Below are 21135 nucleotides of genomic sequence, written 5' to 3' on the forward strand. Positions count from 1 at the left end.
CACATCCCCATCACCGTCTGCTGTGTCAGAATCGGTATCCGTGTCATCCTGCGTAATGTGGGCAAGATCACGTTTGTGAGAATGTACCGCAGGGGACCCCGAGGGAACAGGACCGGGCCCTACAGCCATAGAGGACTGTAATTCCTGAGTGGCAGTTTCAGTCCTAGCAACCCTTTCAGAAATCTGAGAAAAAGTCCCCCTAAGAGAGGCTAACCACTCCGGTTACCTAGCCGGGATCTGCGCTACAACAGGGCAATCCTGATTACATGGGGTGGGATCTTCCTGTGAAGAGATATCCTCTGCAGCATATGAGACAGAGACTCTAGACATGTTTGCTGCTATACCCCACACACAGGGGCGGGCAGACAGAGTCCCTTCCCCCCCCCCCCAAGAATGGCAGAGAGACACAGAGATTGGAGCCAACCCACACACAGCGCTTGCTAGCCAAGGGAGACCCCCTGTCAGCGCTGACTGCTCCTTGATAGGACACACAGTCTTATTACAGCCCACCCCTTCTACAGCCCCCTGGTACCGTATACAGATAACTGGAGTTGCTGTGGAGGGACCTGTTCTTCCTTCTAGTGCAGTGCAGGCAGGAAAATGGCGCTGGAACGCTGCTGGGTCCGTTCTGAGAAGCTCCACCCCCGTAATGGCGCTGTCTTCCCGCTCTTCATGGATTATACTGGCCTAAGGAAAAGGTGCTGGCTGAGAACCGTGAACACCGACAGGCTGCTGGACCAGTGGAAGGGTAAGCGCTGGCCCAGGGCGCCCCTCACAGCGTCATACCATGTGCCGCTGAGCCTTCCCAGGAGCTCCCTCCCCGCTGCCGCCGTCTTCACACCGGCCCCCCGCTTGTTAGGGGGGTCAGTGACTCACTCACCACTTCTTCAGCTCTGTAAGGGGTCGGCGGCATTCTGCTGGGGCGAGCGGTCCCCTGTGGCAGAGAACAATCAGACCCCCCCCCGGAGCTCAGTGTCCAGTCAGCGGAGACAGTGGCTCAGACCCCGCAGTGCGGACACAACTCCCCCCCTTAGTCCCTCGCTGCAGGGAGGCTGTTGCCAGCAGCCTCCCTGTAAAAAAATAAACTCTAAACTAAACTTCACTAGAAAAGCTCAGGAGAGCTCCCCTAGCTGTGACCGGCTCCTCCGGGCACATATTCTAAACTGGGTCTGGTAGGAGGGGCATAGAGGGAGGAGCCAGCCCACACTATTAAACTCTTAAAGTGCCAATGGCTCCTGGTGGACCCGTCTATACCCCATAGTACTAATATGGACCCCAGCATCCTCTAGAACAGTGTTTCCCAACCACGGTCCTCAAGGCACACTAACAGTTCTGGTTTTAGTGATATCCAGGCTTGAACACAGGTGACTTAATTAGTACCTCAGTTATTTTAATTTAACCATCTGTGCTGAAGCCTGGATATCACTAAAACCTGCACTGTTGGTGTGCCTTGAGGACCGCGGTTGGGAATGCCTGCTCTAGAACGTAAGAGAAAGTGGGATATTCTTGTTGACACTTTACCTAAACCAATCCCCGAGGAGTTGTCTTCCATCTCAAAGTAATATGATAAAGGAGTAAGACTGTTACAGACACTCAGAGTCTGTTTCCTACTGTAACATGTGCCAACTGGGACTAAGTTACTGGGCATGGATCTATTTTTGGCCCAGATTTATTTGCTCTTGTTATGGGTATAAAACGTATATTTTTATCTTTATTTCCTGTGCTATATAATTGCTATATAGTATATGGTCTGATATACTTTCTAGTCTTACGTTTCATAATACCTTTCTAGAATGTTTGGGTGTTCAGGTAAAGCATGACTGATCCATCTAACATCCTGTTGCCCTTATAACGGTGTTGGTAGAACCTAAACTGGATAACAGACCAGGTTCTTGGCCTTTACCTCCTTTGGATACATTGGTTACATTGAGATTTGATCTTTCTTTGTACAGTTGTGTGGCCGGAGAGACTAACCAGCCACACGTGTAATGGCGGCCGCGGCACTGAAGGGGTCAATCCTCAGCTGCCAGGCACCATTTGGACAATAGGCGCTTGGCGTCGCTATTAAACGTACTTATGGCGCTGGGTGCGGACTGTTTAAAAGTTTGTTTAATGATGTGTTTTAACATGTCATATGTAGTGCTCTGTGCACAATTGTAGGATTGCATGTTTAACTGTATTTATATTCAAGATATGGTCACCTGTATTTTAGAGGGGAATATGCACTTACTATATCTGCTTTGAATAAGGATCTCTTATCCTCTGGAAATAAGAAGTGACATGCTAATGGCCCTGTCCTAGCAGAGAGGTGTGAATGACAATACCTTTTGATGTGTAAGTTCCTTAGAGAAAGATATTCCTCACGGGGGATCTCTTTATCCCATATATAAAGTCTATGGGCTTGGAACCTGTTTCATCATGTAGCTGATTTAATTGATATACGAACCCTGAATGGCAGATGCAGGAAGGAAGACTGATTGTTGTATTGCAGCCTTTCCTGTTGTAATCCCAAACACTGGGTTTGCCTGGAGATGTGAATGACCAGAAACATTTGTATTTTGAAGCTACGTGATAAATTTATCAATAGTGAATGTTAAACTGATACCAAATGTTGTCTGTGTGACAGGAAGGAGGATATTGTTTTATTGCACTTATCTCCTTTTGAAATGTCATTTACTTTTTGGTATTTTGTAAGATATCCTGATTGGATAGAAAGGGCTTAGGGAGGACATGATCCCCTGGTGTACTGTGTGGAAAATTGACATAAAAAGGAGGCATGTGAGCATGCAGAGTGTATTATACCAACTACTTTCTGCTATGAACATCTTGCTGTATGCTGTTTCCCCTAGCAATAGGGAAGAGTTCTCTTTAGAACTATTTGTTGGCATTAAAACATCATCTGCCTCAGGCCTATGCAAAACATAGCCCCGTTCTCCGGCTGTCCCGGGAATACCCCAACGTCTCCAAGTTCCGCCTTCCGCCAGCTACTGGTAGAGGCCTAGTGGGGATTCGTCCATACCACACAGATAAGGCAGCGTGTCGACACATACAGAGCAGAACCGTGCTTCCAAACGCCACGGCAGGTTAGGAGTTTGGTGGTGGCAGCATAAACCCGCCCACAGCGCTGTGGGTGGAGTCAGTAACAGGCAGTTACTGACGGTAAGCGGGAATCCCCTATGTGGCCAGGTCCCGTGTGAACTGAGCATCCATTCTGTGTACTGGGGACGGGACGCGAAAGCGGTGAGGACTTTCGTACAAGACCGTCCGGTCACAAGTTGTTACTATGATGACTAGATTTTGCACTCTCGTATGGCTACTTGGGGTAGTCGGTAAGTTTCCCTTTTAGGCCCGGCCGCCACCTTTTTCTACCTTTCTGTCACGATTCCCTAGTGACGGAATCTGTAGCTCCTTTATGGACGCTATTTCTGTTTGTCTACAATTTTTGTTCCCTATTTTATTTTTTCTGTGATTTGATAGTTTGAAGTATGCACATGCCCTACAGACTCTATTGGACTTTACACAGATGATCCTAGATGTTTCATACCATGATCTGATCTCTCTGTATCACGGTGAAGTTTTTAAGTCTTAATGTAAAAGGTCTCAATTCTCCCCGTAAGGGAGGCCTTGCATTAAAATATTTCACTGACCAGAAGGCGGTGGTAGCCACTCAGGAATCACATGTTCCATTGCACTCTCCCCCTCAGTTTACCAATAACTACCCAACATGCTATATCTCCTGTGGTGTAGCCATCCTTTCCCATAGATCCTGCCCCTTTCACCTGGAAAGCAAGTGGGTGGAATGCAGTGGTAGATTTTGGATTCTAGTTGGGAAAATTCATTATAAATATGTCACCCTCACTTTTCTCTATGCCCCTAATGCCAGACAGCCCCAATTTATTAAATTTTTTTTTTTTCAAAAGCTACAACTAATTGCACTTCTCCTTATGGGAGATGTTACTCTTGCTCCAGACCCTCATCTTGATAGATCCTCCACCACTGATGAACAGACCAGTAATGACGCCCGTTCCTTATCTTCCTCATGCTCCCTTATAGTTATTACTCTGCTGTACACAGGTCATATTAGAGAATAGACCTTCTTCTAGGTCATTACAATTGATTCCTCGCATTGATATATTTCTGTATGGGCTGATATTTGTAACTACTTTTTAGATGCCATTTTGTCCATGTGTAACTCCATTTTGTATATGTATGACCTCATTGCTCTATATATGTACATTTTATTAGGATTAGTGCTTTAGACACCAGTTAGAAATATATATCTCTCACCTTTGACCTAGTGTGAAGGACATAGTGAGTGAGAAGAATATACACAGCTTTTAAGCTGGCTGATTATAATAGATATATCTTCCTATTATCAGTATCTCAGATGGAAACTGTCTAGTAAGATGTTTGGGGTATTGTATTCATAAGTAGGTGAGGGGACAGTTGTCCAGGATAAGATAAATGATGTTATACTGAATGACTACTGCACCCAGCATCACAGACCCTGAGTGTAATATCTGGTAAGACAATGTTAGCGTATCCTTGCAGGGTATAAAGCCTAGAGACTTACACATAGCAGGTTAGTTCCGAGTGAAGCTAGTTCTGTCTGCAGCGGATATAGACTTCTATAAACCCACCTCAGTTTAATAAATTCAGAGTTATTCAAGAGGGACCCTGAGGGCGACTGAACTATATTGTTTAAACTACGTAATCGATGACCATCATCTGGGACAGATCATGAAACATCTGAGATAAGAGCGGAGTATTCTAATTTGTTCTTCCTATTACTGTAACTGAGTATAACTTGTTATTTGCAGGTTCTCATTGTTGTAACTTAGAGAAATAAATGCTTATCCTTTATAATATGTCCTGTGTCAGTCTCCATATTTATCACATTGTATCCCAGAACCTGGTGACTTGAATTTTTCTACCGACAGTAATTTCATGGTCTGATCACACCCCTCTGATAGGGTCCTGGTCGCCTTTTCCCCGCTACTCCTCCTTTAGCACCTTGGAGATTGTAGGATTATATAGTAATGGATGCGGAAGGCACTAGAATTTTGCAAAAGACACTGTCCTCCTACTTAGACGTGAACGCTCCTGAAGATACTTCCAATAGGAACCACTGGTGTGCCCTTAAGGCCATGGATCAGAAGCCAGAGAAGGCCGTCATTCTAGTGCCAGGGGACAGGTAATCAGCAGGGAATGTGCAGGATCCTCAATGCTGGTTCCCATACACAAGCTCAATAAATGTATTATATACCTAAGGTGACGGTAGGAAGACTCAGATGCTGCCAACTCAGTAACAGGAGCCGTTCATTAGCCAATTCCCTGAGGCCGGCTGCTACAGGAGCATGTGGATACATGACAGGGGCTGCGCCAGATATTTCCTAAGCATTACGAGGCATGAGGAGCCCCGAGCCTGCGCCCCAGCAAGCAGCCGCACCATGCCACAAATAATACACATTCATAGCGTACATAATATAGCATGTAATATATGTAGTTATAGTAGACATACCATCATTAACTCAATTACTCTTAAGTCCACAGTATCCACAGGATATACATTGGGATATGAGGTAGCATCAGAGGATTGGCACCAACGATCAAAAGCTTTCGACCTCCGAGAATGCAATGGGCCAGTCTTCTATATCCCCACCTCCTGGTTCAGGCAATTCAGTTCTTTTCCAAAGCTCAAGGCAGGAGCATCATTGAGAGCCCTAATCAGGCGAGAAGAACACACATGCACACCCTTCCGTACAAGAAGGAAAAGGTTAGTAAGTGTAAGAATCAGCAAATCAGGTGCGTCAGGGTGGAATCCAGGTGGACTTAGGAGAAATAGAGTTATCGACGGTAAGTCTACCATAGTTACATATTTCTCCTGCAGGGTCCACAGTAGTATCCACAGGATATACATTGGGATGTCCCAAAGCAAATTTAGTGGAGGGGACGCTCCTGATTGGACAGGAGAATCCTTCGCCCCAAATGTAGCATCCTGAGAGGCAAAGGTATCAAAGGCATAATGCCTAATGAATATGTTGATGGAAGACCATGTGGCTGCCTTATATATCAGTTCAGCTGAGGCACCACTACTATACAGGTAGAATGAGACATTAGCCGGAATAGGGAGATCAGCACGAGAGTAACCTTCCGGGATAGTATTTTGAAGCCACCTCGCCAGCGTTTGCTTGTCCGCAGACAATACCCTCTTGTGGAATCCATAGAGCACAAAGAGAGTTGGATATATTCTTGCCACACACAGTAATAAATACAAGCAGAAGATAGTTTCCTTGTTCTAAGCATTGTTTGAAATAGCTATTGAGAAAATCCTCTAGATTTAAGGATGGACGTCTTAAGAGCCACACCACCAAAGACAGCCAATCCCAATGCCTGTGACAACAAGGACCCTGCAACAGTAGATCTGGACGTTGATGCAGTAGCCACGGAGTGTCCACTGATAGTCTCTGTAGATCTGTGTACCAGCGCCTTCTGGGCCATGCTGGAGCTATTAGAATCCCAGTGCCCTTTCCTTGTTTGACCTTCCGAATCACCATGGGTAACAGGGCGATTGGTGGAAACACATAGGCTAGCTGAAAGTCCCATCTCACTGACCGAACATCCACGAAGATCGCTTTGGTATCCTTTGTTCTTGACCCATATGCGGGTACTTCGAAATTCTGCTGAGAGGCCTTGAGGTCTATCTCCGGCAGCCCCCACTTGTCTCCCAGACTCTGGAAGACCTCTGGGTGTAAAACCCATTCGCTTGCATGAATGGCCAGTTTAGGACCCCCGGAACAAATACTGCGGACAACGCTGGATGATGAAGTTCTGCCCATCTTAATGTGCGTCTTACCTCCTTCATTGCCTTTTGACTGCGCGTTCCTCCTTGATGATTGAGGCACGCTACTGCCGTTGCATTGTCAGAACAAATTTGAACCGGTTTCCCCTGAAGAAAGTCCTTTGCCTGAGTGAGTGCCATATATATGACCCAAAGTTCCAATAAATTTATCGGCAGGCAATTTTCTTCCTTGAGCCCCTGGAAGCTACCTTTTTCTGACACTGCTCCCCAGCCCTGAAAACTTGCATCCGTAATCAGCACCTCCCAATCTGAGAGCCAATAGGGTCTCCCTTTGGTCAGATGGGACACCAGGCTAATGACCTCCATACTTCCAGAGGAAGGACCATAGTTTGAGTTTTTATTGTCTGATGTAACCCATTCCATTTGGAAAGGATCAGACATTGAAGAGGACTTGAATGGAATTGAGCATACTCCACCATGTTGAATGTCGACACCATTGATCCCATCACATACATAGCTGCATAAATTGATACCCTTTGACTTTGTAGCAAATCCTGAATTCTCAACTGTATTGTAGATATTTTGTTCAGAGGTAAAAACACTCTCTGAAGACTGGAATCCAATACAGCCCCCTAAGTGCATCATCCGTTGTGACGGACCCAGGGACGACTTTGCCCAATTTTTGAGCCAACCCTGTCTCTGTAAACAAGCTATTTTCTGTTGCAGATGACACTGAAGCAATTCCTGAGATTGTGCAAGAATTAATAAATCGTCGAGGTATGGAAAAATCCTTATCCCCTGTCAACGGAGATAAGCCGCCATTACCACCATATTTTTGGTGAACACTTTGGAGCTGTGGTGATTCCACATGGTAGGGCCTGAAACTGAAAGTGTTGCTGGAGGATGGTAAACCTGAGATAGCACTGATGGGACTGTGCTATAGGAACATGCAGGTAAGCATCCTGAATATCCAGAGATACCATAAAATCCTCCAGCTCCTTGGCCAAAATAATGGAAGGTAAAGTCTCCATATGAAAGTGAGGCACCCAAATGTACTTGTTCAGAACTTTGAGACTGAGTATAGGCCGAAACGACCCATTTGGTTTCTGAACTAGAAACAGGTTGGAATAGAAACCTTGTCCTTGTTGCGCAGGAGGAACTGAAATTATCACTCCTGATTGAAGCAACCTCTGAACTGCCTCTTGTAAGGCCCTGGGCTTTGTTTCTACTGCAGATAGGCTGGTACAAAAAAACCTTTGTGGAGGGTGCTTCTTGCAGGCAAACGCATAACTGTGAGATACCGCTTCTTCCACCCAGGCATCTGTGGTGGACTGCTGCCAGATCTGTGCAAAATGAAGAAGTCGGCCTCCCACCCTGGGGTCCTCCAGGTGGAGGCCCGCACCATCAGCCTGATGGCTTATCTTCTGGTTTGGAAGCAGGCCTTCTGGTAAGCCCAGTGCTTTTTAGTCTTTCCAGACTTGTCTGATTGGGACTGTTTGCCGAAAAACTTTTCCTTTTCGCTTTTCCTTGGGTCCGAAAGAACCGAAAAGCTGAAAAATTAGGTTTAGACTCGCTTTCTTAGAGTCTGCTTCTGACTCCAAAATACTGTTTCATTCTTTACCAAAAAGAATATCTCCAGTAAAAGGCAAAGACTCTAGAACCTCCTTGGACTCTGAGACAGCTTCCCATGTACGTAGCCAGACCGCTCTGCGAGCTGCTACTGCTGAGGCTGATGCTTGAGAGGCAATAGTACCCATGTCCAAGGCTGCTTCTTCCATAAACATAGCCGCCTGTTTAATATGTGCAAAATGGGATTTTTGCTCTCTAGATGCCAATGAGAGATCATCCTCCAATGCATCAGCCCAGCGGCCATTGCTTTTGCCATCCAGGCTGAAGCCATGGCTGGTCTCACAATTGCCCCAGACAAGGAGAAAATGTTTTTTTTTAAAAACATCTCTTTTTCTATCCGTAACATCATTTAATGATGTTGAAGGCAGAAGTAATGTAGATTTTCACACTAATCGAATGACATGCGTATCTATTTTGGGAGCCACCTCCCTTTTTAAACAGTCCCCAGCTGGAAGAGGATAAAGGGAATTCCATTTCTTTGGAATTCTAAACTTCTTGCTGGATGTGACCCAAGCCTCTTCCATAATCTCCGTCAGATGTTCTGACCCCAGAAATTCAGTTCTGACTGTTTTGGGACATTTAAACACAGGAGCCGTGGATTTTAACAAAGGCTCTGCGGCCTCCACTAAGGACAGAATGGCTTTCATAGCAATAATTATCTCAGGTATATCCACTGAGCTGGGACCTTCATCCTCATCTCTGTATGCAGACCCAGAATGTGAGGAATCCTCATCCTCCCAAGTGTCTCCTTCTGAAACATGTGTAGACTGTGAGTATGTTGTTTCATGTTTGTGTGATTTATTTTCCATAGACCTTTCAGCCTGTTTTTCTTGTAAGGGTTAACAGGGTAACATATCCCTAGTATAGGAGCTGGCATTATCCACTCAGCTATATTGTAAAATGTCTGTGCAAAAGAAGCCCATGGGGGTTCAACTTGAACCTGTGCATGCCTTAGATTATTCAGGAGGCTTTGGTGAAAGCTAAAACAATTGGTTAAAAAGACTCAGGGTGGGACTACCCCCTGATGAACTGTATGTTGGTTTGAGATAAAAAGATGAGGCCTATGAGCTTCAGAGGTGGATTATACCATTTTCACTCTGCTGTAAACTTGCTGTATTGCAGTTGCCGGTAGCAATAGGGAACAGTCTCTTTTAAGACTGGGTAAATAAAACATCTTCTGCCTCAAGACGACTGTTTCATCTTGTGACTTGCAGGGCTAAGCGAAACTTAGCTCATTTTTTCGGCTATCCAGGGTACACCCAGCATCTCCAAGCTCCGCCTTCCTCCTGCTACCGTGCCATGCTTGGGCAAGCAACTATTGGAGATTCGTCAATACCACACAGGGGTGGTAAGACAGCGTGTCGACGCATACAGAGCAAAGCAGTGGTTCCAGACCCTACTGTAAATAGGAGTCTGGTGGTGGCTGCATAGTATCCGCCCACTGCGTAGTGGGTGGAGTCAGTAACAGGCGGTTACTGGCGGTAAGCGGGAATCCCCTATTTGGCCAGGTCCCGTGTGACCTAAACTCCATTCTGTGACTGGGGCCGGGACGCAAGGCGGTGAGGGCTTTCGTAAGAACCGTCCGATCACAATGGTAAACAAATCACACACCTGTACGGTGTTAACTACACAATTTGTGACTGAAATCACTTTAACAAGCTATAAAGTGACATACAATCTGATACTTCCCTGCTTTGCAACAGCATTGAGGATTGAAATATACCCAAAAACCTGACAGAAATAGTAAAGTCAGCAATCACAGTAGCAATCAGTCACAGGTTATACATTAGTATAATAAGCAATATGATCACATAATCAACTACAGATACATTTCAAGTATGTAGGAGAAACATATTACTGCATTACCTTGTATAGGATATTTAACGTATTCAGTCTCACAGTGAATGAAACAGCAGTAATAGTTTACAGACTCATATGCATCAGGCACTTATCTAACCCCTTGTACCCAATGGTAGGTAGAGACTTAGTGCTGTATCACAGGGCTCAGGAGAGTGGGATACAGGGAGACTTCACCCTGCTTCCAGGATCGATCAATACTTTAGTGAACACTGAGGGGATCCAGACGCAAATATTGTACACCAATGCCCAGTGAACGCAACAGTGAACACAGATGCACCAGTCACACAGCCGCCTATACTGCGACCGGGTCCTTTTAGATACACTGCGTCTCAGACGGAAGCGGTAAATCAGTTCATGATGGGAAACTCAGAGGAAACTGGTCATGAAGCGGGGGGAGGGGTGACATGGGGAGCGTCTTACTCCACACTGCTGACATCAACCCCAGGAACACGGCCTCACACTAATCCCTGAAGCCTATGATCCCTAGGGCCTACTGCTGGTGCACCCGAGGTGGCAGCCGCATCAGCGACTGTTCAGTAGTCCCCACCCCGAGAACAGTGCGGCTGTGTCTCGCATCTCCCCCACTAAGCAGAACTGACGCCTGACCTTCTTCCCATTCTCCGGCCGCAGCCTGGTAACGTCAGCTGGACTTGCTAGTACATCCTACACAGGTGCCCGCTGAAACAGCACTGAACACGTGCGTAAGCGTTGTCGTGGCCGGGCGGGAAGTTGTTGGAGCGACTCATTCTAAGGTGGCGTGTAAGACGCTTTTTAGAAAACTCGCTCAAAAAAGTTAAGACAACAAAAATAAATTTAATAACGAGCTTAGGGCTTCCAAAATCAGCAGTCCAAAGATCGTGGTCTAGCTCCTGCCGCACCAACAAAAAAACTGAATTCCCTGAGCCAGGAGGCGGGATATAGGAGACTGGCCTGTTGCATTCTGGGAGGCCGAAACCTTTTGATCATTACTGCCAATCCGCTGACGATACCTCATATCCCAATGTATATCCTGTGGATACTACTGTGAACCCTGCAGGTGAAAACATAGGTACCACACAGTGACATGATGTGAGGGGGAGAGAAGGAGAATAATAGAGGCTGATGGCTCCTGATGTACGAGATACACCAGAGAGTGTGGGGAAGAGACTGGTCAGATCTCTGGGCTGGTAACACACAGTGACATGATGTGAGGGGGAGAGGAGTATAATAGGAGCTGATGGCTCCTGATGTATGAGATATACCAGAGAGTGTGGGGAGGAGACTGGTCAGATCTCTGGGCTGGTAACACACAGTGACATGATGTGAGGAGGAGAGCAGAAGTATAATAGGTGCTGATGGCTCTTGATGTCTGAGATCCACCAGAGAGTGTGGGGAGGAGACTGGTCAGATCTCTGGGCTGGTAACACACAGTGACATGATGTGAGGGGGCGAGCAGGAGTATAATAGGGGCTGATGGCTCCTGACTCCCCCACTGGGAAAATACATATTCCTCATTAGTTTGTACTGACAGAGGAGGGTGTAGTATAAGAGATTGCTGTAGTGACTGACCAAGGAGAATATGTGACTCTTTTCTGTAATAAGTGTTTATTACTCACCTGTGCTGATATCTGTAGGGATCTCCTCTTCCTTACACTGCTGATCACCCCTCACATACGTCTCTTCTTCTCCCTCTATACTTTCTGCCTTTATATCAGTCACATACGTCTCTTCTTCTCCCTCTATATCTTCTGCCTTTATATCAGTCACATACGTCTCTTCTTCTCCCTCTATATCTTCTGCCTTTATATCAGCCACATATGTCTCTTCTTCTCCCTCTGTATCTTCTGCCTTCATATAAGTCACATACGTCTCTTCTTCTCCCTCTGTATCTTCTACCTTAATATCAGTCACATACGTTTCTTCTTCTTCCTCTATATCTTCTGCCTTTATACGAGAAAGACGTTCTACCTAAATAACCCAAAAAATACAAAGACATTTGCATACTGTTTGATTAAACTGAGGTGAAACAGTATAATATCAGTGTATAAGACACACAGCTCCTCTACAGATCATATAGTGACAGTCACTTAGGTTTATTGGTGAGAACCCATAGCCCACCTACCTGATCCTCCTGTGGGATCCTGTGATTCTCCTCTGTACAGTCCTGGGAATACAGAGGACGGGGACATCTCTCTGGGGTATCTCTGTTACTGGGCCCATCTGTAGGAGACACACAGTGACTGAGTACAATGTATATATGGGATTATCAGATGATGTGTGTATATAGGGGCCCCCATACCTGCTCTTCCCTGTACAATACAGGACAGTCTCCTCTTACCCAGTGATGTGAGGGGCCGGTGATTCTCCATCATCACGTCCTCATACAGACCCCTGTGTTCCTCTATATACTCCTCCTCCTGTATGGAGACATAGACAGTGACATCCTGACACCTTATAGCAGGGCTGGCCAAACCGGTCCTCAAGATCTACCAACAGTTCATGTTTTCCAGGCCTCCTGGAGATCTGTAGAATTGTCATTTAGGAATGAATTCAGCACATCTTAATTAGTAATGACTACACCTGTGCACCAGCTAGGTGGTCTGGAAAATGTGAACTGTTGGTAGATCTCGAGGACTAGTTTGGCCAGCTCTGTCTTATAGGAACCTGACACACACAGTGATACAGTCATCACCCAGACACATCCCCTGGTGTTACTGTATTATGTCCCATTCCCAGCAGTCACCTCTCCAGTCATCACCCAGACACATATCCTGGTGTTACTGTACTCCCAAGTCTCCTCAGACCCCAGTCATGTCCCTGTATTATTACTATAGATAGAAGTGACGTTATTGTGATGCTCCCAGATCCCCTCACCTCCCCAGTCATGTCCCTGTATTATTACTATAGATATAGGTGACGATATTGTGACGCTCCCAGATCCCCTCACCTCCCCAGTCATGTCCCTGTATTATTACTATAGATATAAGTGATGTTATTGTGACGCTCCCAGATCCCCTCACCTCCCCAGTCATGTCCCTGTATTATTACTATAGATATAGGTGACGATATTGTGACGCTCCCAGATCCCCTCACCTCCCCAGTCATGTCCCTGTATTATTACTATAGATATAAGTGATGTTATTGTGACGCTCCCAGATCCCCTCACCTCCCCAGTCATGTCCCTGTATTATTACTGTAGTACTCTAGTGATTTGAAGGCCTTGGGACACTATGAGGGGGCAAATCAATGAATGAATGTGTAGATCTATAAAGGTAATAGAGATGCTGCCAACTGATGTATACCATATATGTGATAATAACTTGGATCTTTCTAGTGATCCAATAATGTATAGTGTTTATGCATGTTATTATTCTGTGCCTGCTGAAGGTGAGGGGACTCTGGTAAGCGCGCAGTGCGCGGGGGAGATCGTGGAGAAGCTTCCAGAGGTCCGTGTGCTGAGAGAGGTGGCTGGGCGCGTGTAGTGGCGGTTTTGTTGGTGGGCTGACTAAGGGGAGAGAAAAAGGCTGGCGGCTGAGACAAGGGAGCTTACAGGAAGGCGGTTCCCTGCGAGTGAGAGAGCCCCTGTGGGGGAAAGGAATTGGATGTCTTCTGCTGCGTGTGAGAAGCGCTGTGTTAATTTCCGCTGGTGGACGCCGAGCAGGGACGTCCCGGTACCTGGTTGTCATGGAGAGTGCTGGGAGGCGGAGTGCTGGCGGGGCAGGCTAGTACATGGGAGGAGAACGCAGTGCAGGCAGCAGCTACCAGGAGTCCAGCAGTAGCAGACAGCTTCCCCCCCAAGGCAGAGCTGTGCCCCTCATCCCATCCAACCTGCAGGAAGAGCCCGGTTGTTGGTGGAGGCGGAGTCGGGGGGAGGGCCAGACCGGGCACACTATCATTGTAAGTGCTGGATGCCCCCATATAAATCCTGCTAATCTGCATACTCCCTTATCAGCCTTTAACTATTAAAGTACCAGCCCCCAGCACAGTAGCACAGGGACCAGCAACATCGGTGGATTGGAGGAGTATAAATATCACCTCTAGAGACTCCATATCCATTAGATAATGACCAGCCGGGTAGCAGTCATAGAGTGCGGTGGTGTATAATGATGAAAGCAGCTCAGAGAGGGCGCAGGGTCACCTAAACTTGGAAATGATACACTAGGGAGACTAAGCACCCCTCACCTATCAGAGACAGGTGCCAATAAGGGGGACTTCTGTATGTTCTGGAGCCACCCCCACGGATCTACAGTGGGGCTATGCTTATACTGGGACAGGTAACACAGATCATCACCCCACTATATGTAACGAGTAGACCACGGGTGTCAGGGATTCCAGGGTGGACAGCTCCACGTACTACCTTCCTGTTTCAGGTTGTCTAGGAGCGCTACAATTAGATCTTCCATGGAAACCATGCTATTCATTGCCGTGAAGTAGGGATTGCTCAACAATCGTGAGGACAATTACTCCAAGTAGATACCCATATAACCAAGAGTACTTCTTATACACAGACATGAAAGGGCCCCAACAGTGCACGATTATAGTAAGAGAACCCGGGTGGTTTTTCAAACACAGCCCCACAACTTTCTTGTGGAATCGTATTCTTTGTATTGCATGCATTACCTTATGTATAGGTGGGGTATATTATTATGTATAGGTGGGGTATATTATTATGTATAGGTGGGGTATATTATGTATAGGTGGGGTATATTATTATGTATAGGAGGGGTATATTATTATGTATAGGTGGGGTATATTATTATGTATAGGTGGGGTATATTATTATGTATAGGTGGGGTATATTATTATGTATAGGTGGGGTGTATTATTATGTATAGGTGGGGTATATTATTATGTATAGGTGGGGTATATTATTATGTATAGGTGGGGTATATTATTATGTATAGGTGGGGTATATTATTATGTATAGGTGGGGTGTATTATTATGTATAGGTGGGGTATATTATTATGTATAGGTGGGGTATATTATTATGTATAGGTGGGGTGTATTATTATGTATAGGTGGGGTATATTATTATGTATAGGTGGGGTATATTATTATGTATAGGTGGGGTATATTATTATGTATAGGTGGGGTGTATTATTATGTATAGGTGGGGTATATTATTATGTATAGGTGGGGTATATTATTATGTATAGGTGGGGTGTATTATTATGTATAGGTGGGGTATATTATTATGTATAGGTGGGGTATATTATTATGTATAGGTGGGGTATATTATTATGTATAGGTGGGGTATATTATTATGTATAGGTGGGGTATATTATTATGTATAGGTGGGGTATATTATTATGTATAGGTGGTGTATATTATTATGTATAGGTGGTGTATATTATTATGTATAGGTGGTGTATATTATTATGTATAGGTGGGGTATATTATTATTATATATAGGTGGGGTATATTATTATGTATAGGTGGGGTATATTATCATGTATAGGTGGGGTATATTATTATGTATAGGTGGAGTATATTATTATGTATAGGTGGGGTATATTATTATGTATAGGTGAGGTATATTATTATGTATAGGTGGGGTATATTATTATGTATAGGTGGGGTATATTATTATGTATAGGTGAGGTATATTATTATGTATAGGTGGGGTATATTATTATGTATAGGTGGGGTATATTATTATGTATAGGTGGGGTATATTATTATGTATAGGTGGGGTATATTATTATGTATAGGTGGGGTATATTATTATGTATAGGTGGGGTATATTATTATGTATAGGTGGGTTATATTATTATGTATAGGTGAGGTATATTATTATGTATAGGTGGGGTATATTATTATGTATAGGTGGGTTATATTATTATGTATAGGTGAGGTATATTATTATGTATAGGTGGGGTATATTATAATGTATAGGTGGGGTATATTATTATGTATAGGTGGAGTATATTATTATGTATAGGTGAGGTATATTATTATGTATCGGTGGGGTATATTATTATGTATAGGTGGGGTATATTATTATGTATAGGTGGGGTATATTATTATGTATCGGTGGGGTATATTATTATGTATAGGTGGGGTATATTATTATGTATAGGTGGGGTATATTATTATGTATAGGTGGAGTATATTATTATGTATAGGTGGGGTATATTATTATGTATAGGTGGAGTATATTATTATGTATAGGCGGGGTATATTATTATGTATAGGTGGGTTATATTATTATGTATAGGTGAGGTATATTATTATGTATAGGTGGGGTATATTATAATGTATAGGTGGGGTATATTATTATGTATAGGAGGGGTATATTATTATGTATAGGTGGAGTATATTATTATGTATAGGTGAGGTATATTATTATGTATAGGTGGGGTATATTATTATGTATAGGTGGGGTATATTATGTATAGGTGGGGTATATTATTATGTATAGGTGGGATATATTATTATGTATAGGTGGGGTATATTATTATGTATAGGTGGGGTATATTATTATGTATAGGTGAGGTATATTATTAGAATGGTTCATGGTTTGAGTATTATATGATATAACTGTATAAGGTGGCCTATAACTTCTTACATATAAAACCAGTATACTTACCGGTGGAACTGTCTCAGTATCTGTGGAAGAGCCTGAAATCACAAAGGAAAGGTACGATAGGTAAATGTGCATAGTCCTATCTGGTTACATCACATACTAATGTTATAGGCGACCACTACAGGGGTAGGGTATTTCTTAAGCAATTAGAGTATTGGGCTCTAAATAGCTTTGGTGGAGGCACGTTGCACATATACACTGTACCCCTAGGTAAAAGAGGGGTTATATTACTATAGATATGTGATGTCACTGTGACACTCCCAGTTCCCCTCAACTCCCCAGTCATGTTCCTGTATTATTACTATAGATATGTCATGTCACTGTGACACTGCCAGTTCCCCTCACCTCACCAGTCATGTCCCTGTATTATTACTATAGACATAAGTGATGTCACTGTGACGCTCCCAGTTCCCCTCACCTCACCAGTCATGTCCCTGTATTATTACTATAGATATGTGATGTCACTGTGACGCTCCCAGTTCCCCAAACCTCACCAGTCATGTCCCTGTATTATTACTATAGATATGTGATGCCACTGTGACATTCCCAGTTCCCCTCACCTCACCAGTCATGTCCCTGTATTATTACTATAGATATAAGTGACGTCACTGTGACGCTCCCAGATCCCCTCACCTCACCAGTCATGTCTCTATATTATTACAATAGATATGTGATGTCACTGTGACACTCCCAGTTCCCCTCACCTCCCCAGTCATGCCCCTGTATTATTACTATAGATATAAGTGATGTCACTGTGACGCTCCCAGTTCCCCTCACCTCACCAGTCATGTCCCTGTATTATTACTATAGATATAAGTGATGTCAATGTGACACTCCCAGTTCCCCTCACCTCCCCAGTCATGCCCCTGTATTATTACTATAGATATAAGTGATGTCACTGTGACGCTCCCAGTTCCCCTCACCTCCCCAGTCATGTCCCTGTATTATTACTATAGATATAAGTGATGTCACAGTGACACTCCCAGATCCCCTCACCTCCCCAGTCATGTCCCTGTATTATTACTATAGATATAAGTGATGTCACTGTGACACTCCCAGTTCCCCTCACCTCCCCAGTCATGTCCCTGTATTATTACTATAGATATAAGTGATGTCACAGTGACACTCCCAGGAGTCTGATATACATTTGCTTCATACTGAGCAATATTTTCAATCCTCACAATTACATATAATAAAATTAATAATAATAATAATGACACTAAAGGCTGCACCCCAGTATAAAAATAATAATAGATGTCTTTAAAAGCAGGACACATCAGACCATTCCTCCTGTATTGTAGGACATCACCACCACTCCCAACACATAATAATAATAATACCAGGACACCACAAGCTGGTGTCCCTGTATAATAATAACTGTACACAAAAACCTGCTCCACCTGTATAACACTAATAATAACAGGACACCACAGGCTGCTCCTCCTGTATAACAATAATAATAATAACAGGACACCACAGGCTGCTCCTCCTGTAAAATAATAAAAACAGGACACCACATGCTGCTCCCCCTGTATAATAATAATAGGACACCACAGGCTGCTCCCCCTGTATAATAATAATAATAACAACAACAACAGGACACCACAGGCCGCTCCCTCTGTATAATAATAACAGGACACCATAGGCTGCTCCCACTGTATAATAATAACAACAACAGGACAACACAGGCTGCTCCCCCTGTATAGTATTAATAACAGAACACCACAGGCTGCTCCCCCTGTATAATAATAACAGGACACCACAGGCTGCTCCCCCTGTATAATAATAATATCAGGACACCACAGGCTGCTCCCCCTGTATAGTAAGACGCCATTACCTGATCTCCACGGACACTGGGAGGCAGCAGCAGTCGATGAAAACTCACTTCCTGCATGTGGAACGCACAGTCCGGAAGTCAGGTGGAACGCACAGGCAGGAAGCAGGGCATGATTGGCAAAAGCTGCTTACAGGTTACTGGCCCCTCCCCTCGTACACCCCTCCCACAGCCCCGCCCTCTGTAATGACTATTACAATACATGTCCTCAGTGCAGGAGGCCGGCGGCCATTATCTGGTAGACCAGTCCGGCATCAGCTGCAGCAGCAATAGGTTCCCTGGCCGTGTAATGACTTCAGGAGCGGCGGCCATTTTCCCCTGGTCTGAGCTCCGCCTTCCTTCTATCATTCCCACAAGGCAGCAGGAGCAGAGAGCAGCCATTGCTGTGTCTGGCAGCAGGTAATGATATTATTATTATTATTCTATAGGCTGAGCAGCTCTGGTGTCAGGTTCTGTACTACAGGGGGAGCAGCCTCTGGTGCCTTGTTATAGTGCAGCTGGAGCAGCCTCTGGTGCTGCATTATCCCTGTACAGGTGGCTGACACTCTAGTGTCCTATTACCATAATACAGGTGGCGCAGACCCCGCCGTTACCGTAATACAGGTGGCGCACACCCCGCCGTTACCGTAATACAGGTGGCGCAGATTCCGCCGTTACCGTAATACAGGTGGCGCAGACCCCGCCGTTACCGTAATACAGGTGGAGAAGACACCGCCGCTACCGTTATTCTATACATATAATGGCATTGTACTATACAGGGGAGCGCTATGTGTTGTACTACACTACAGGGGAAGCGACCTGGGGCATCCTCCGATACAGGGGTAGTGGATTATGACATCCTACTACACAGGGGGAGCAGCCTGTGTTGCCCTTTTATACAGGGGTAAGTGCCTGTGGTGTCTTGTTACTATTATTATATAGGGTGAGCGGCATGTAATGTCTTTCTATACAGAAGGAGTGGCATGTGTTGTCATAATATACAGGGGTAGCATCGTGAGCTGTCATAGTATACAGCGGGAGCAGCCTATGTTGTCATAGTATACAGGGGAAGCAGCCTGTGTTGTCTTAGTATACAGGTATAGCGGCCTGTGTTGTCATAATATACAAGGGTAGGATCCTGTGCTGTCATAATATACAGGGGGAGTGGCCTGTGTTGTCATAATATACAGGGGTAGCATCCTGTGTTGCCATAGTATACAGGGGGAGCAGCCTGTGTTGTCTTAGTATACAGGTAGAGCGGCCTGTGTTGTCATAATATACAAGGGTAGGATCCTGTGCTGTCATAATATACAGGGGGAGCGGCCTGTGTTGTCATAATATACAGGGGGAGTGGCCTGTGTTGTCATAATATACAGGGGGAGTGGCCTGTGTTGTCATAATATACAGGGGTAGCATCCTGTGTTGCCATAGTATACAGGGGGAGCAGCCTGTGTTGTCTTAGTATACAGGTAGAGCGGCCTGTGTTGTCATAATATACAAGGGTAGGATCCTGTGCTGTCATAATATACAGGGGGAGCGGCCTGTGTTGTCATAATATACAGGGGGAGCGGCCTGTGTTGTCATAATATACAGGGGGAGTGGCCTGTGTTGTCATAATATACAGGGGGTAGCATCCTGTGTTGCCATAATATACAGGGTTAGCATCCTGTGATGTCATAGAATACAGGAGGAGCAGCCTATGTTGTCATAATATACAGGGGTAGCATCCTGTGCTGTCATAGTATACAGGAGGAGCGGCCCGTGTTGTCATAATATACAGGGGTAGCATCCTGTGCTGTCATACTATACAGGAGGAGCGGCCTGTGTTGTCATAAAATACAGGGGGTAGCATCCTGTGCTGTTATAGTATACAATGGTAGCATCCTGTGCTGTCATAATATACAGGGGTAGCATCCTGTGTTGTCATAATATACAGGGGGAGTGTCCTGTGTTGTCATAATATACAGGGGGAGCATCCTGTGCTGTCATAGTATACAGGGGTAGCGGCCTGTGTTGTTATATACAGGGTTAGCATCCTGTGTTGTCATTGTATAGAGGGAGAGTGGCCTGTGTTGTCATAATATACAGGGGGAGTGGCCTGTGTTGTCATAATATACAGCGGGAGTGGCCTGTGTTGTCATAATATACAGGGGTAGCATCCTGTGTTGCCATAATATACAGGGTTAGCATCCTGTGATGTCATAGTATACAGGAGGAGCAGCCTATGTTGTCATAATATACAGGGGTAGCATCCTGTGCTGTCATAGTATACAGGGGGAGTGGCCTGTGTTGTCATAATATACAGGGGTAGCATCCTGTGCTGTCATAGTATACAGGAGGAGCGGCCCGTGTTGTCATAATATACAGGGGTAGCATCCTGTGCTGTCATACTATACAGGAGGAGCGGCCTGTGTTGTCATAATATACAGGGGTAGCAGCTTATACTGTCATAGTATACAGGGGAG

At 44.9% G+C, this 21135-nt stretch overlaps 2 protein-coding genes across 2 annotated transcripts in view; one reads left to right on the top strand and one right to left on the bottom strand.

Moving 5' to 3' along the window:
• LOC134984611 (oocyte zinc finger protein XlCOF7.1-like) overlaps window positions 1-18777 on the bottom strand; it is a 39012-nt gene extending 20235 nt beyond the window's left edge. Inside the window, exons 1-5 of the mRNA XM_063950157.1 lie at window positions 18695-18777; window positions 16861-16892; window positions 12570-12687; window positions 12389-12490; window positions 11887-12234 (exon numbers count right to left, since the gene is read on the bottom strand). Of these exons, the coding sequence (XP_063806227.1) occupies window positions 11887-12234; window positions 12389-12490; window positions 12570-12642 (523 nt within the window). The 5' untranslated portion in view covers window positions 12643-12687; window positions 16861-16892; window positions 18695-18777. The remainder of the gene's footprint in view (window positions 1-11886; window positions 12235-12388; window positions 12491-12569; window positions 12688-16860; window positions 16893-18694) is intronic.
• The window catches only part of LOC134984605 (zinc finger protein 850-like), a 207107-nt gene that overhangs the window by 45838 nt on the left and 140134 nt on the right, over window positions 1-21135 (top strand). The window lies entirely within an intron of this gene.

The sequence above is a fragment of the Pseudophryne corroboree genome (genome assembly GCF_028390025.1).
Source record: "Pseudophryne corroboree isolate aPseCor3 chromosome 3 unlocalized genomic scaffold, aPseCor3.hap2 SUPER_3_unloc_7, whole genome shotgun sequence".
Lineage (NCBI taxonomy): Eukaryota > Metazoa > Chordata > Amphibia > Anura > Myobatrachidae > Pseudophryne > Pseudophryne corroboree.